The 14,401-nt window shown below is 47.2% G+C and overlaps 1 protein-coding gene across 4 annotated transcripts in view; it reads right to left on the bottom strand.

Annotated features, from left to right (window-relative positions):
* Window positions 1-14,401, bottom strand: part of LOC139421101 (insulin-like growth factor 2 mRNA binding protein 1) — a 60,870-nt gene that overhangs the window by 10,840 nt on the left and 35,629 nt on the right. For 2 of the 4 annotated variants that reach the window (XM_071171639.1, XM_071171640.1), the window contains exons 3-5: window positions 1,885-1,933; window positions 836-887; window positions 33-96 (exon numbers count right to left, since the gene is read on the bottom strand). In XM_071171639.1, the coding sequence (XP_071027740.1) occupies window positions 33-96; window positions 836-887; window positions 1,885-1,933 (165 nt within the window). The remainder of the gene's footprint in view (window positions 1-32; window positions 97-835; window positions 888-1,884; window positions 1,934-14,401) is intronic. The other 2 variants (XM_071171643.1, XM_071171642.1) reach the window with 1 other exon arrangement.

The raw sequence follows: 14,401 nt of genomic DNA, 5'->3' as shown, positions 1-14,401 counted from the left end.
ATAGAAAATCTAATGTACTATGGGAGACTTACTGTCTGGCATGTTCCCGAGTTCCATATGTGACGTTGACCACCGCAGTCTCACTGTCTGTGTTCACTAAGAAAAGCAGCCAGAGTGAGAGGAGAGGGGACGAGAGAGAGACACGCAAGGAGAGAGAGAGAGGAGAGAGAGGAGGGGAGATTGCATAAGTCAGAGGCTATAAACCCACCTCCTTTCCATTTCCTGAACAGTTGAGCACTGAGAGTTATTGATATTGATTGACCTATGACAGAGCATGGGATATCCCATTGATCAAACCTGATTCGCTGACAGAGAAGGACTGAGAAGCAGTGATTTACCACTGACATAAAGACTTCCCTCTCGCAGTGTTTCCGGTAGACTGGTATACTCAAGCTATTTCTTAATGAGCTGTATTCACGAAGAGAGGTGCTTGGACGACAGAAGGAATGTCAGAACTCTGATCATAAAGCGCCTCAGAGTAGGAGTGCCTCTTAGATCGTAATGACTAAGATTACCTGGACAGGTAGGACCTGATCCTAGATCAGCACTCCTTTTCTGAGACGCTTTATGAATCTGCTTTTGTTTTGTAGCTCAGATGGATATGTAAGCAGATCCGGTCAGGTCTCAGGGATAGAAAACAGTGAGTGACATTTTTGCGGCGCAAAAGCATTGAGCAAAGTGCAAAGAGTTACTGTGAATCGCATTATAATCTCACCCAGTGAGTGTGTACAGGAAGCCTTATCATTGGATTGGAGATGTTCAGAGCGGAGTCTGACTGGTTGTGAAAAGGACAGAATAACTCTATTTTTCCCCAGAGGTAACTTCAGTATCTTACCTTGTTCGCAGTTCTCAACGGTTCCATATTGGGCCAGCAGACCATCCAGCACCTAGCGAGGGGAGAACACAATTTCATTATAGTTATGTTAAGACATTTGCACCTAAACTGGGCTTCTCCAATGTTCTCTTATTTGTCTCACTTGCTACATCAGTGTGAAGCAGTTCCAGTCCTCAAGGGTCAAAGTGTCTGCATCATTTCAACCTGCCACTTAAGTGATTAGTGTTACTGACTGGAGAGAAATGCTTCCCTGGTCTAAATCAGACACTGATGTCCTGTGTAGCTCTGTTGGTAGAGCATGGTGCTTGCAATGCCAGGATCATGGGTTTGATTTCCGGGACCCCCCATACGTATAATTGTGGCACCCACTACTGCATGTCGCTTGGATAAATGACATATGAGGCCGTCCAGAAGCTTGGTTTGACTTCCCTGCTGTTTCTACCTCTGACATTGGGCCTCTTTTTTTTTTTATTCCTTGCTGTACTGTGGCTCACGTGCAGGGCTATAACATGGCTGGAGAAACGTTACCCTCGTGTGGCCAGCTATGGAAGTTACACGCTGCGCGAGAGCGTCCGTCAGGACGGAGTGGAAAGAAAGAGAGGGAGGGAGAGAGAGAGAGAGAGAGAGAGAGAGAGAGAGAGAGAGAGAGAGAGAGAGAAAGCGAAAGAGCCCCGCCTTAGCAGAGACATGTGGCCTGTCTTCGCCCAGCTGTCAGCGGCAGCGTGCGCCGCTCGAAGCCCACGCCAGCACACACTCACACAGACACACACAATAAAGACACAAATGCACATACGAACACACACGCTCATGCCCGCAGCCATAGTTCATCTAAATGCCTTTTACCCCCTTTACTCACTCATATCCCAGACGGCTACACAGAACATTCTGTTCGGAACATGTTTTTTTCTGATTACTTACCTTTGTTGTAGCAGGGACTAATCTATGCTTTTCCGTCTCCAAGTAAAACTAACTAGTTGAGAGACACTAACGGACCATTGATACATTTTGATATGGTGAAACTATGTCCTGGTCAAACCAGGGGCACTCACCTCCCACTGCAGGTGTGGAGGAATGTTTCTGATCTGGAGTTTCCTGGTCCTAGGAGAGAGTGAAAGAGAGAAAGAGAGAGTGAAAGAGAGAAAGAGAGAGAGCGAAAGAGAGAGAAATACTATTCGAAAATATTCAACTCAAACAATCCTGTAAAACATTTACATATTTTATGCAGTCAAATTGATTTGGTTAAACTATTACCTGTTGTGTGGTTATACTATATTATACAATGGGTGGTTCTAATCCTGAATGCTGATTGGATGAAACCTCATTCCAGCCGGTGTTTATTCCACAAGTTACCACGGGCTAAATCTATGACATCAAAATGCCTATTTACTCTGTTCCATCTGACTGCGTAATCCACTGTCTCATCTCCCCAGCCAGGCAATTTATATACTTGATCTCCACTATAAAAAGCATCTAGACATTATCTTAGATTTATTTTAGACTAACATTTAGTTTTTAACAGCGGAGATTTGTATGAACCTCGCTGTCTGTCTCTCCAACATTTGCAACATTTTTCAATATTGAAATTCAATCTCCAGCTGTCCCATAATAATGAACGTGTCGGGAGTCGGGACAAGACAGACAAGCAGGCTGCGTTTCTCAGCCAGTCTAAATCATGAATCAGCTGGCATCATTTTTTATAGATATAAACAACTGTCAATTGAAAAAATTTAAAATGAAACGAAGTGCAGCTAGTTTGCAATCTTTCCAGCTTCAGTTTGAAGTGATTGTGTTGTTGTCTAGCTCCTCTGAACAACAGCGTCCTGATGAGTGACCACCTTTTTTATGCCAGGCGAAATCGTGCCTCATTAGCTCATTGTTATGGATGTATCCAAATAACTGTCACTAGAATGCAAATGCAGTTACTTTGCTGTTATTCTGGCTGCATTTCTTGACATGACTGTAAGTTAGCCGTAGTTGGCTAGCTAGCAAGCAAGGGATAAGAACGTTGCCAGCCAGTGTGGCAATAGAACATTTAGAACGAACGACTGGGTTCTAAATATATCCTCCAAACACCAGTTTCTCGGGCATTATTACTCAATTAACCATCCAATTCGGAATATTTGTTATTGTAAACCTACAATTTACCAAACTGATCAAACGTCATTCTTTATTTCATTGAATCAGCAGCATGATTGGGTTCTCTGGTTCGCAGTTCAGCATCATAAAATACCAGTGTATCACAGTTTGCCTGCAGCAACTGTGAGAGGAAAGAGCATCGGTGTCACTACTCCATATATTTTATATATGTACAACTCCAATACTTTGAGCCTCTCAACTGAGAAGTCTGTGACCATAAAAAAAAACGATGAGCTCCATTGTACTGACCGCCAATGCTCCATTGAAAGTTATGACAAGCTGTCAAAAAAGACAGACAGACACACACGGTTGGCAGTCTTGTGTTTCAGGCTTAAACATCCTGGTTCAGTACACATGAGCAACGCTGAAAGTGTGTGTGTGTGTGTGTGTGTGTGTGTGTGTGTGTGTGTGTGTGTGTGTGTGTGTGTGTTTCTCAGCTCATCAGCATCTGCCAGCTTGCATATCCCGCTGCCTGTTGCTGGCCTGGACTCAGAGAGAGAGAGAAAGAGAGAGAGAGAGAGGGAGAGAGAGAGTCAAACTATTACGGAGTATAGTAGAGGGAGAGAGTGTGTGAGGTTGGCATTAAGCGAGAGTGAGTTGACTGCAGGGGAACGCATGCGAGAAAGGGACAGAGTGTCACAAGGTGCAAATAGGAGTGAGAGAGAAAGAACTGGAGCAGGGGGAGAACAACTGCCATAACAACATCAAGGTTCCCCAAAATACAAGAATAAACAAACAAGCTGAATAACTTATATATTGAACCACTCAGTACCAAAGTAGTACTCACAGATGTATTCAAAGATTTGGCCACAGAGAAGGCAAAGTGGAGGAGATCAGGGGAATATAGAAAGGAGAGAAAAGAGGACAGGGAGGGGTAGCAGGTAGGTATTAGTAGCCTATCCAATTTTCCTGATTTAACCCCTTAGGATCTCTGTCTGGGAGTAGGATGACGTCACACCTAGATGTAAGGTCGCATCTACCACCAGATTTTAGAGGGTAAGCGGATGCTAGATCTGTGTGCCTAAGGGCAACTGAAACACAGAGCTGGGAATTGGTTGCCAGCGTCCTGATTGAAACTCTAGAGGGAGCTCTAATGATCTATGTGAGAGGTTGTGTATGTGTTTGGTGTGTGTGTAGAGGAGAGAACGGGCGCCAGGGGTCATACGGGAGGGGCAGCTCACTGCTCTGCTGGTTTGTAAAGGGTTAATATGTGGCAATCCCCTGGTGACCTCTGAACCCTAGTTTCCACACCCAGGAGAGACACAACCCAATAAAAATTCCCTGCCTCGCCTCTCGGGCTCTGCACGACAAAACACATGGAAGGGCAAATCTAAGCTCATGGGCCTCAGGTAAATGACATTCTACACATATATTACCATAAAGCCACCAAATACAAACACGGCACAGGTTGTTTTCAAGACCAGCAACATTCCGAAAGGTTTCAGGGCATTTTGGGGATGAGGCTAAGATGTTCCTGTTTCCTGTGCAACACGGTTGGATGGTAGTTCAGCAATGGGTTGAATGTGCTGTAACCATTAAGGCACTAACGACTCTTTAGCCACATAGAATGGTTCAGTTACTCGAAGGCCACCACAAAGTCTCGAAAAGAAATCGTTTTGGCCATTTTGGGTAAACTTGTGAAAGCCACCAAATCAACAGCCAAGATCATGGCCGAGCTTCAGGCTTCACCACCCACGGTAGTCTATTTGTGAGGGGGGATGGGTGAGCCTTTGAATTGAGATTTCGGCCTGGTGTGATGGGGGCGGGCTGGTCTGGGGGGTTAGGGGAGAATGTGGGATGGTGCAGTGAGCAGAACTACCAAGGCCACCAAGCTCCTGGTACTTTTCCTCCTCGGCGAAAACCCTTTTTCATCCATCAAAGTCCCTGTCCCGCAAATCAATACATCAATAGAGGTAACCATCCACCCAACCCCCACATCTACATACTCCCCCACCCAACACTTAACTCACATTTGCCCCTTCAACCCCCCTCAACTATCGGCCCCACACCCACACCAACTGTTAAATTAAATGAACCTAGACAACACTGACCGCCAACTCCCAGGCACCTCATTGGCTGACGCCATGACGACAGGGGAGGGGAGGGGAAGATGGGTGAGTGGCGAGGAGACAATATGGTTGCACCCATTCATCTGTTGTTGTTCTTCCCTTCAGGGGTGGTCTTCCCTCCACATGCTCCAGACCTCACATAGCAAATACTCCAAAAGGAACAAACATTTGAAATTCTTGAAAAACAAAGCTCAGCTGAAGCTTAAGGAATGTGTATGTCTGTGTTACTGACTTTGTCCTTGAGGTAGCATCTAACATATATAGCGTGTGGTGGTACCAACAGGACAATGGGAGAAAGATGAGGGGCCTGGACGCTTAGAAGCCTCAAGCTCACAGCTTTGCGCTTGTGGGGTCAAATGGGAAGGGCCTTTAAGACTGATCAGGAGACTCTATTGGTCTGAAGGTGGGGGGGGTGAGACCATAGCATTGTCTCATAGGAGGGGCAAGGAGGAGTTAGTTTACCATGTGAAAGAAAAGAATGGTCAGGGAATATAGGGTGGGGTGGGAGAAGCACAGCAGGTGGGAAGAATAGAGAGAGGGAATATATATATATATATATATATATATATAGAGAGAGAGAGAGAGAGAGAGAGAGAGAGAGAGAGAGCACACTCTATAAAGGACAGACATCCCAAACATTGAAAATGAGGAAGAGTGAAAGTGCCAGGGAGCACGTTTGCTACAGACCTGTGACGAAGAGCGCAGGTGTGTTTGAATGTACGTAAGTGTGTACATGTTGTACAGACACTGTTTGGTTATGCAAGGGAAAATTGACTTGCGGGAGGTTTCGAAAGGTCCTAACTGAATAGCTTAACTCTCTGTCCTCCATTATACTCATGTCATCAATTTTGGTTCCTGTATATCTCTCCTTTGAAGATCTCTCCCGCAACATTTCATTCAAGGATAGGCCTCCACGGCAGGGGTCCCCAATTACATTCAGCCGTGGGCTGATTTCTCCTTGGTCGGGGTGCCGGGACATAGCTCTAAATAATTGATACACTGCAAATTGACCACAAGAATCCTTAACAGATACAGTATTTTACAAAAACACAATAATTTCATGCCTTGGTAACATCGGGGTACGATCACATATCCCTCTACTTACACATGGGAATACTTGGGAACAGATTTCAAAAATTATAATCACTTGGAGCTCACTACTGTAAGTAATTTTGGAAAAGAGAGTGTGCTAAATTACTAAAATGTAAATGTACTTTCAATATAATTTCCTGGCATTTTATGTCCAATAATGAAAATTACATAGATGTTGGAACATTGCTGTGGGGACTTTCTTCCATTCAGCCACAAGAGCATTAGTGAGGTCGGGCTCTGATGTTGGGTGATTAGGTCTGGCTCGCAGTCAGCGTTCCAATTCATCCCAAAGGTGTTTGATGGGGTTGACTGTGCAGGCCAGGGGCCTAGCCTTAACTATGAAAAACAGCCCCAGACCATTATTCTTTACAGTTGGCACTATGCATTGGGGTAGGTAGCATTCTCCTTGCATCCGCCAAACCCAGATTAGTCCGTTGGACTGCCAGATTGTGAAGCGTGATTCATCACTCCAGAGAAGGCGTTTCCACTGCTCCAGAGTCCCATGGTGGCGTGCTGTACACCACTTCAGCCTACGCTTCAGCCTACGCTTGGCATTGCGCATGGTAATCTTAGGCTTGTGTGCGGCTGCTTGGCCATGGAAACCCATTTCATGAAGCTGAGGGTTGCAACTGAGGACAGCTGATTTTTACGCACTACGTGGCTCAGCACTCGGCGGTCCCATTCTGTGAGCTCGTGTGGCCTGCTACTTCACGGCTGAGCCATTATTGATCCTAGATGTTTCCACTTCACAATAACAGCACTTACAGTTGACCGGGGCAGCTCAACAAGGGCAGAAAGTTGACAAACTGACTTGTTGGAAAGGTGGCATCCTATGACAGTGCCACGTTGAAAGTCACTAACCTCTTCAGTAAGGCCATTCTACTGCCAATGTTTGTCTATGGAGATTGCATGGTTGTGTGCTTGATTTTATATACCTGTCAGCAACGGGTGTGGCTGAAATAGCCGAATCCACTAATTTGAAGGGGTGTCTTTACTTTTTTTTTTTTTTTTTACTTTTTACAAAACTCTTTCTGGATTGACTGACCTTCATGTCTTAAAGTAATGATGGTCTGTAGTTTCTCTTTGCTTATTTGAGCGGTTCTTGCCATAATATGGACTTGGTCTTTTACCAAATCTTCTATATACCACCCCTACCTTGTCACAACACAACTGATTGGCAAAAAAACGCATTAAGAAGGAAATAAAGGACTTCCAGCACCGACAGAGATGGCCGCCTCGCTTCGCGTTCCTAGGAAACTATGCAGTTTTTTTGTTTTTTGGTTATTACTGCACTGTCGGAACTAGAAGCACAAGCATTTCGCTACACTCGCATTAACATCTGCTAACCATGTGTATGTGACAAATAAATTTGATGTGATTTGATTTGAAATTCTACAAATTCACTTTTAACAAAGCACACCTGTTATTTGAAATGTATTCCAGGTGACTACCTCATGAAGCTGGTTGAGAGAATGCCAAGAGTGTGCAAAGCCCCCGTCAAGGCAAAGGGTGGCTACTATGAAGAATCTCAAATCTCAAATATATTTTGATTTGTTTAACACTTTCTTGGTGACTACATGATTCCATATGTGTTATTTCATAGTTTTGATGTCTTCAGTATTATTCTACAATGTAGAAAATACTAAAAATAAATAAAAACCAGGCCTCCCGGGTGGCGCAGTGGTTAAGGGCGCTGTACTGCAGCGCCAGCTGTGCCTTCAGAGTCCTGGGTTCGCGCCCAGGCTCTGTCGTAACCGGCCGCGACCGGGAGGTCCGTGGGGCGACGCACAATTGGCCTAGCGTCGCCCGGGTTAGGTAGGGCTTGGTCGGTAGGGGTGTCCTTGTCTCATCGCGCACCAGCGACTCCTGTGGCGGGCTGGGCGCAGTGTACGCTAGCCAAGGTGGCCAGGTGCACGGTGTTTCCTCCGGCGCATTGGTGCGGCTGGCTTCCGGGTTGGATGTGCGCTGTGTTAAAGAAGCAGCGGCTTGGTTGGTTGTGTATCGGAGGACGCATGACTTTCAACCTTCGTCTCTCCCGAGCCCGTACGGGAGTTGTAGCGATGAGACAAGATAGTAGCTACAACAACAATTGGATACTACGAAAATTGGGGAGAAAAAGGGGTAAAATTCAAAAAAAATAAAAAATAATAAAAAATTAAATAAATAAATAAATAAATAAAAACCCTTGAATGAGTATAGTGTGTTCATACTTTTTACTGGTAGTGTATATTTATTTATTCTCTTTTTTTATTTTGCTCAGAAACCTTGGGGGCAAAAAAAAGATCGCCGGCAGGCCGCCTATTGGAGAACTCTGCTCTACAGTATCACCTCACCATTTAATAAACAAACACAACTACAATATTCAAACCTTTACTTTCATACAGACTTTACAAATAAGGAACCACAAATGTAGAAAAAAAAAAACTTCCCGTGCCAAGTTCGGACTCAATTGCGTAACACACACACCCTCAGATAATTTTACATAGGGGTAAAATCTACACAACCATACACACATGTATACACAGAGGAGGTGCGATTTTCACAGAGAGCTGTTACACAGGCATGCATGTCGCCCTGGGTGGCTCGCCTCCCATTCCCATCAGGCCGTCTGTTTAGCATTGGAAAGGTCCCTAGAGCGCCCCCCCACCGGTGGCTCACCGATGCATGATGGGACAGTCTCAGCAGGGCTGGAGGACCCGGCCATCCTCCCGGTGGAAGGAAAAAACAGTGAGGAGCATTCCATAGCCCATAATCATAAACACACACCCAGACGCCCACACATAACACACCAAGTCACACACCCACCAAGCATATTTAAAAACAAACACACCCACTCGTCCGCACATGTGCATATTTGCACATACATCCGAATTAGTATTGTAACAAAAGTCACTTAGGCTCCACACATTCACGTTTGAACACACACACACACACACACACACACACACACACTATGTGTACTGAAAACACAAACACACCCACACCACAAGCATCAAGTGCATACAGACTTTGTAGATGCCCCTTGATTTACAAGATTTACAAAAACCAACAAAGGCACGCCATAAATGTAGGTCTGAACACACTTGCTGAAATAAAAGGGCACATAGATAAAATACTCACGACTATACTAACATACTGTAAACACCTACCAACACAAATACACACATACAAACTGTGATTATGTGATTAACTTTTAAACTTAAGTCAGTGGGTGGTTGGCCTAAGTAACCCTTACAGTCCTTTTCATCTAAGAGTATAACTACAACAGACCATGGAGTTTTGAAAATGGAGGCCAAAATTTGTTTTAGGGAAGATGGCGTAGCCGAAGAATAGCGACAATTACACAACAGCAATACATATACAGTCTACCAAGCAAAGGGGCCCACGACAACTCAACCAACTCAGCGGAATGAAAGAAGTACACACACATGCTAACACACACACGTGCACCAGGGTAGCTGCAGACCTCCAAATCCCACCAAATTAACTATGTGGGGCCCATGGGCAAGGTGAAAGGTCAAGCAGGAAATGGAGCACACAGGAAGTCTCAGTCATGTAGCACCGCTTTGCCTTTTCTTTTTATCCAGAGCTACTTCCTGCCTAATTTCACCCTCTCGGTGGCTTGGCCAATCAGCAACCAAGCTCAGAGGATGATGGGGGAGTAGGGAATGAAATGCAGAGAGGGAGAGAGATAGAGAGAGCGAGCGAGAGAAAGAGAGAGAGAAGAAAAAAACAATAGGCTTCAAAGACAGCAGCTTGCATTCTCTCCCTCTCTCTCTCCGAGCACTGCGCCCCTCCCCCACATGCACACACCCCCACTCCCAGCTAACTTCCTCTCAATGCATGTGGAGAGCAGAGGAGAGGGGCGAGAGATGGAGGAAGGGAAAGGGGTGGGGCCCTCAAAAAGGTGCCTCTTAAAAAATCAAATAAAACAGGGCTACTGATTAACGGCTCCTATGTACACTATTTCTGGCTCCGGGCAGAACTCTTTTGGGTTCAATGTAGAACCCTCTGGGGAAAGGGTTCTACCTGGAACCAAAAAGGGTTCGTCAAAGGGTTCTCCTATCGGGACAGCCGGAGAACCCTTTTAGGTTCTAGATAGGACCTTTTTTTCTAAGAGTCTATAGAGCAGTAGGGTAATGAGATTAAGCAGCGAACTGCCAAAGCCGTGATATATGTTGGCTCTGTACTACTGCTATAAAGCCCTTCAGTCAAAATGCTCACGTCCTCTTCCTATAGCTGTGATTGACCTTATGCGTGTAGATGTCACGTTCTGACCTTTATTTCTGTTGTTTTGTATTTATTTAGTATGGTCAGGGCGTGAGTTGGGTGGGCAGTCTATGTTTGTTTTTCTATGTTTTGGTTTCATGTATTTTAGTTATTACGTATTGTGCTATTTTGCTCCGATATCTCTTAATCCTGTGTTGGATTATTTCACCCGTGTTTTCGGGTTTTCAGTGTTTGTTCCGGAGAATAAACTATCGACTCACTGCACCTGCTCTCTGCGCTTGATTCCACCTACCTTGTGAATACGTGACAGAATCACCCACCAACCAAGGACCAAGCGGCGTGGTAGAAAACAGCGACGACAGCAGCAGCAGCAGCAGCAACAACAACAGCGGCCGGTATCACAGGACTCCTGGACATGGGAGGAGATACTGAACGGAGAGGGACCCTGGGCACAGGCTGGGGAATATCGCCGCCCCAAAGCAGAGCTGGAGGCAGCGAAAGCTGAGCGGCGGCGATATGAGGAGGCAGCACGGCAGTGCGACAGGTACGAGAGACAGCCCCAAATTTTTTTTGGGGGGGGGCACACGAGGGGTGGAGCTAAGCCAGGTAGCAGACCTGCGCTCACTCCTCGTGCTTATTATAAGCAGCGAGATACTGGGCAGGCACCGTGTTATGCGGTTAAGCGCACGGTGTCGCCAGTACGTGCCCATAGCCCGGTGCGCTATGGGACAGCCCCCCGAGAGTGTCATGCGAGTGCGGGCATCGAGCCAGGGCGTATGGTGCCTGCTCAGCGGGTCTGGTCGCCGGTACGCAGTTTTGGCCCAGGGTATCCTGCGCCGGCTCTGCGTGCTGTGTCTCCGGGGCGCTGGGAGGGTGCAGTGCGTCCTCTGCCCGCGCTCCGCTCGTGCCGGGCGAATGTGGGAATGGAGCCGAAGGGAGAGGTGCGTGTAGTAAGCACTAGATCTCCCGTGCTTACCCACAGCCCGGTTCAACCTGTGCCTGCACTCTGGACGGTCCGGGCTAGAGTGGTTATCCAGCCTGGGGAGGTGGTGCCAAGGTTGCGCACCAGAGCTCCAGTGCTCCCCCACAGCCCGGTCCTTCAGGTGCCTCCTCCTAACCCCAAGCCTCCTGAAGGGCTCCCCAGCCTGGTGGTACCTGTGGCAGCCCCACGCACCAGGCTGTCTCTCTGTCTCCTCCCTGCAGGTGGTCCTGTCTGTCCGGCGCCGCTGCCGGAGTCTCCCGCCTGTCCGGCGCCTCTGCCGGAGTCTCCCGCCTGTCCGGCGCCTCTGCCGGAGTCTCCCGCCTGTCCGGCGCCTCTGCCGGAGTCTCCCGCCTGTCCGGCGCCTCTGCCGGAGTCTCCCGCCTGTCCGGCGCCTCTGCCGGAGTCTCCCGCCTGTCCGGCGCCTCTGCCGGAGCCTCCCGCCTGTCCGGCGCCTCTGCCGGAGCCTCCCGCCTGTCCGGCGCCTCTGCCGGAGCCTCCCGCCTGTCCGGCGCCTCTGCCGGAGCCTCCCGCCTGTCCGGCGCCGCTGCCGGAGCCTCCCGCCTGTCCGGCGCCTCTGCCGGAGCCTCCCGCCTGTCCGGCGCCTCTGCCGGAGCCTCCCGCCTGTCCGGCGCCTCTGCCGGAGCCTCCCGCCTGTCCGGCGCCTCTGCCGGAGCCTCCCGCCTGTCCGGCGCCTCTGCCGGAGCCCCTCTGCCCAGAGCTGCTGCCGGAGCCCCTCTGTCCCGAGCAGCTGCCTCTCTGTCCCGAGCAGCTGCCTCTCTGTCCCGAGCAGCTGTCTCTCTGTCCCGAGCAGCTGTCTCTCTGTCCCGAGCAGCTGTCTCTCTGTCCCGAGCAGCTGTCCCTCTGTCCCGAGCTGCCCCTCTGTCCAGTGGGGTCATTGAGAGGGGTGGTCATGCTGAGAAAGCCACGGAGGCGGACAATAAGGCGGACTAAGACAATGATGAGGTGGGGTCCGCGTCCCGCGCCAGAGCCGCCACCGCGGACAGACGCCCACCCAGACCCTCCCCTATAGGTCAAGGTTTTGCGGCCGGAGTCCGCACCTTTGGGGGGGGGTACTGTCACGTTCTGACCTTTATTTCTGTTGTTTTGTATTTATTTAGTATGGTCAGGGCGTGAGTTGGGTGGGCAGTCTATGTTTGTTTTTCTATGTTTTGGTTTCATGTATTTTAGTTATTACGTATTGTGCTATTTTGCTCCGATATCTCTTAATCCTGTGTTGGATTATTTCACCCGTGTTTTCGGGTTTTCAGTGTTTGTTCCGGAGAATAAACTATCGACTCACTGCACCTGCTCTCTGCGCTTGATTCCACCTACCTTGTGAATACGTGACAGTAGACAACATAATGTGTAGATTTTATCTGGTATTTACAACTTGATGCTTATTTCATTGCAACTACCCGGTGAATTTGACAATAAAACCTTATTGTTATTTTTTTTATTTTTTATGAATTCATGTTTTGATTTCACATTAAAAAAGACCAGTCTGTCAACATTGACATTGAGAAATAATTTCAACACACAATTTTTAGGGCTACATCCACAACCGGCGTGTTCGAACTTTGTATTCCACAAACGGTGCATTCAGAATGCCCAAAGTTGCAACGTTCGTATCAAACGCTAAATTCAATACTGTTTTTGTTTTGAGCGATAATTCAACATTTCAGCTTAGCTGAATACACCTCACATCCCTACTAGCCCTTCTCTGCTGCCTACGCCCTTCAAAAGAGGTAGCAGTTTTTCTCAGGGACGCAATGGAACTCGAGCCTGAATCTCCACCATAAATGAAACCGAATCCACTCTCACCATACAAAGCTCAAAGGCTCCAGATAATAACTGTTACAACAAGGCCATACAATAGCAAGGGATGTAGCTTAGCAGCACCATAGCTTCTGCTCAGAGAGAACGATAGCGCTAAATGCGAATTGTAATCACTTAATTGAGAAGCTCATTCCAATAATTGGCTCATAAGTGTCTTGATAGGTTGCCATACAACGTACACCCTAAAGCCCCACACTCCTCCTTCAATTGTCCCAAACGATGGTTGGGAGACACTGTTGTTGCACCTTGATTTTATGATATGTTGTTAATAGTAATGAAATAGTAAGACAGATGCAGATATTGCTTACCATTCAATCATACCTTGAGATTTGGTAGTATTGATAGTGATACGAAGAAATATCTATTTTTAAAAATACTTCAAATCCTTCATCTCTAATTTTAGCAATATTAACAAAGTTCAACATGTTAAAGCAATGTTTTTGGTTTCAAGCGGTTTCTCCAGGGCATAGTAAGTTCTCCTGCAATGCAGGACATTTTCAACTTGGAGTGCATTTGAGGTTATAAAAGTCTTCTGAAGTTTGTCATTTCCACTTTGAAATGTCAGCCTTGATTTTCCATTGAGAAAAATGCATCAACCCCTACAAAAATGTCCATTAATTATAATCCACATAATTATTCACATTTCCTGTTGTTGCAGGATCATTTTCCTGCTGTAGCAAGCTGACAACAAAAAAATGAAGATCCTGTATGCACTATACTGTAATGTGTGGGTCAACAGCCTATACATCCGGGGACTGGTGGTCAAGAAAGCTGACTGTGTGTGTGTGCTGTCTTTATGGGGTGGGCTGGGAACCTGCAGGATAGCAGGCCCATGGTTGCAGTTCTAAGCTGATTATGCCAAATGTGTGTGTGTGTGTGTGTGTGTGTGTGTGTGTGTGTGTGTGAGAGAGAGAGAGAGAGAGAGAGAGAGAGAGAGAGAGAGAGAGAGAGAGAGAGAGAGAGAGAGAGAGAGAGAGAGAGAGAGAGAGAGAGAGAGAGAGAACATGCGGACTACTGAAGTAAATTAAAACCACTACACAAAGCCTAGTTCAGGAATTGGTGTTGGTGAAGATGGGGAAAAGAAGAGCAACACTACAAAAACAGCCACCTTTTCACACGCACGCACACACGCACACACGCACACACGCAAATGGTGGGATAGGGCAGTGTGTGCAGTGCAATGGCGATTGCGACCTCCGTGGATCTGTTTGAGAGATATGC

This window comes from Oncorhynchus clarkii, chromosome 12 (assembly GCF_045791955.1).
Source record: "Oncorhynchus clarkii lewisi isolate Uvic-CL-2024 chromosome 12, UVic_Ocla_1.0, whole genome shotgun sequence".
NCBI classification, from domain to species: domain Eukaryota; kingdom Metazoa; phylum Chordata; class Actinopteri; order Salmoniformes; family Salmonidae; genus Oncorhynchus; species Oncorhynchus clarkii.
This window is presented reverse-complemented; position numbering and strand designations above follow the sequence as displayed.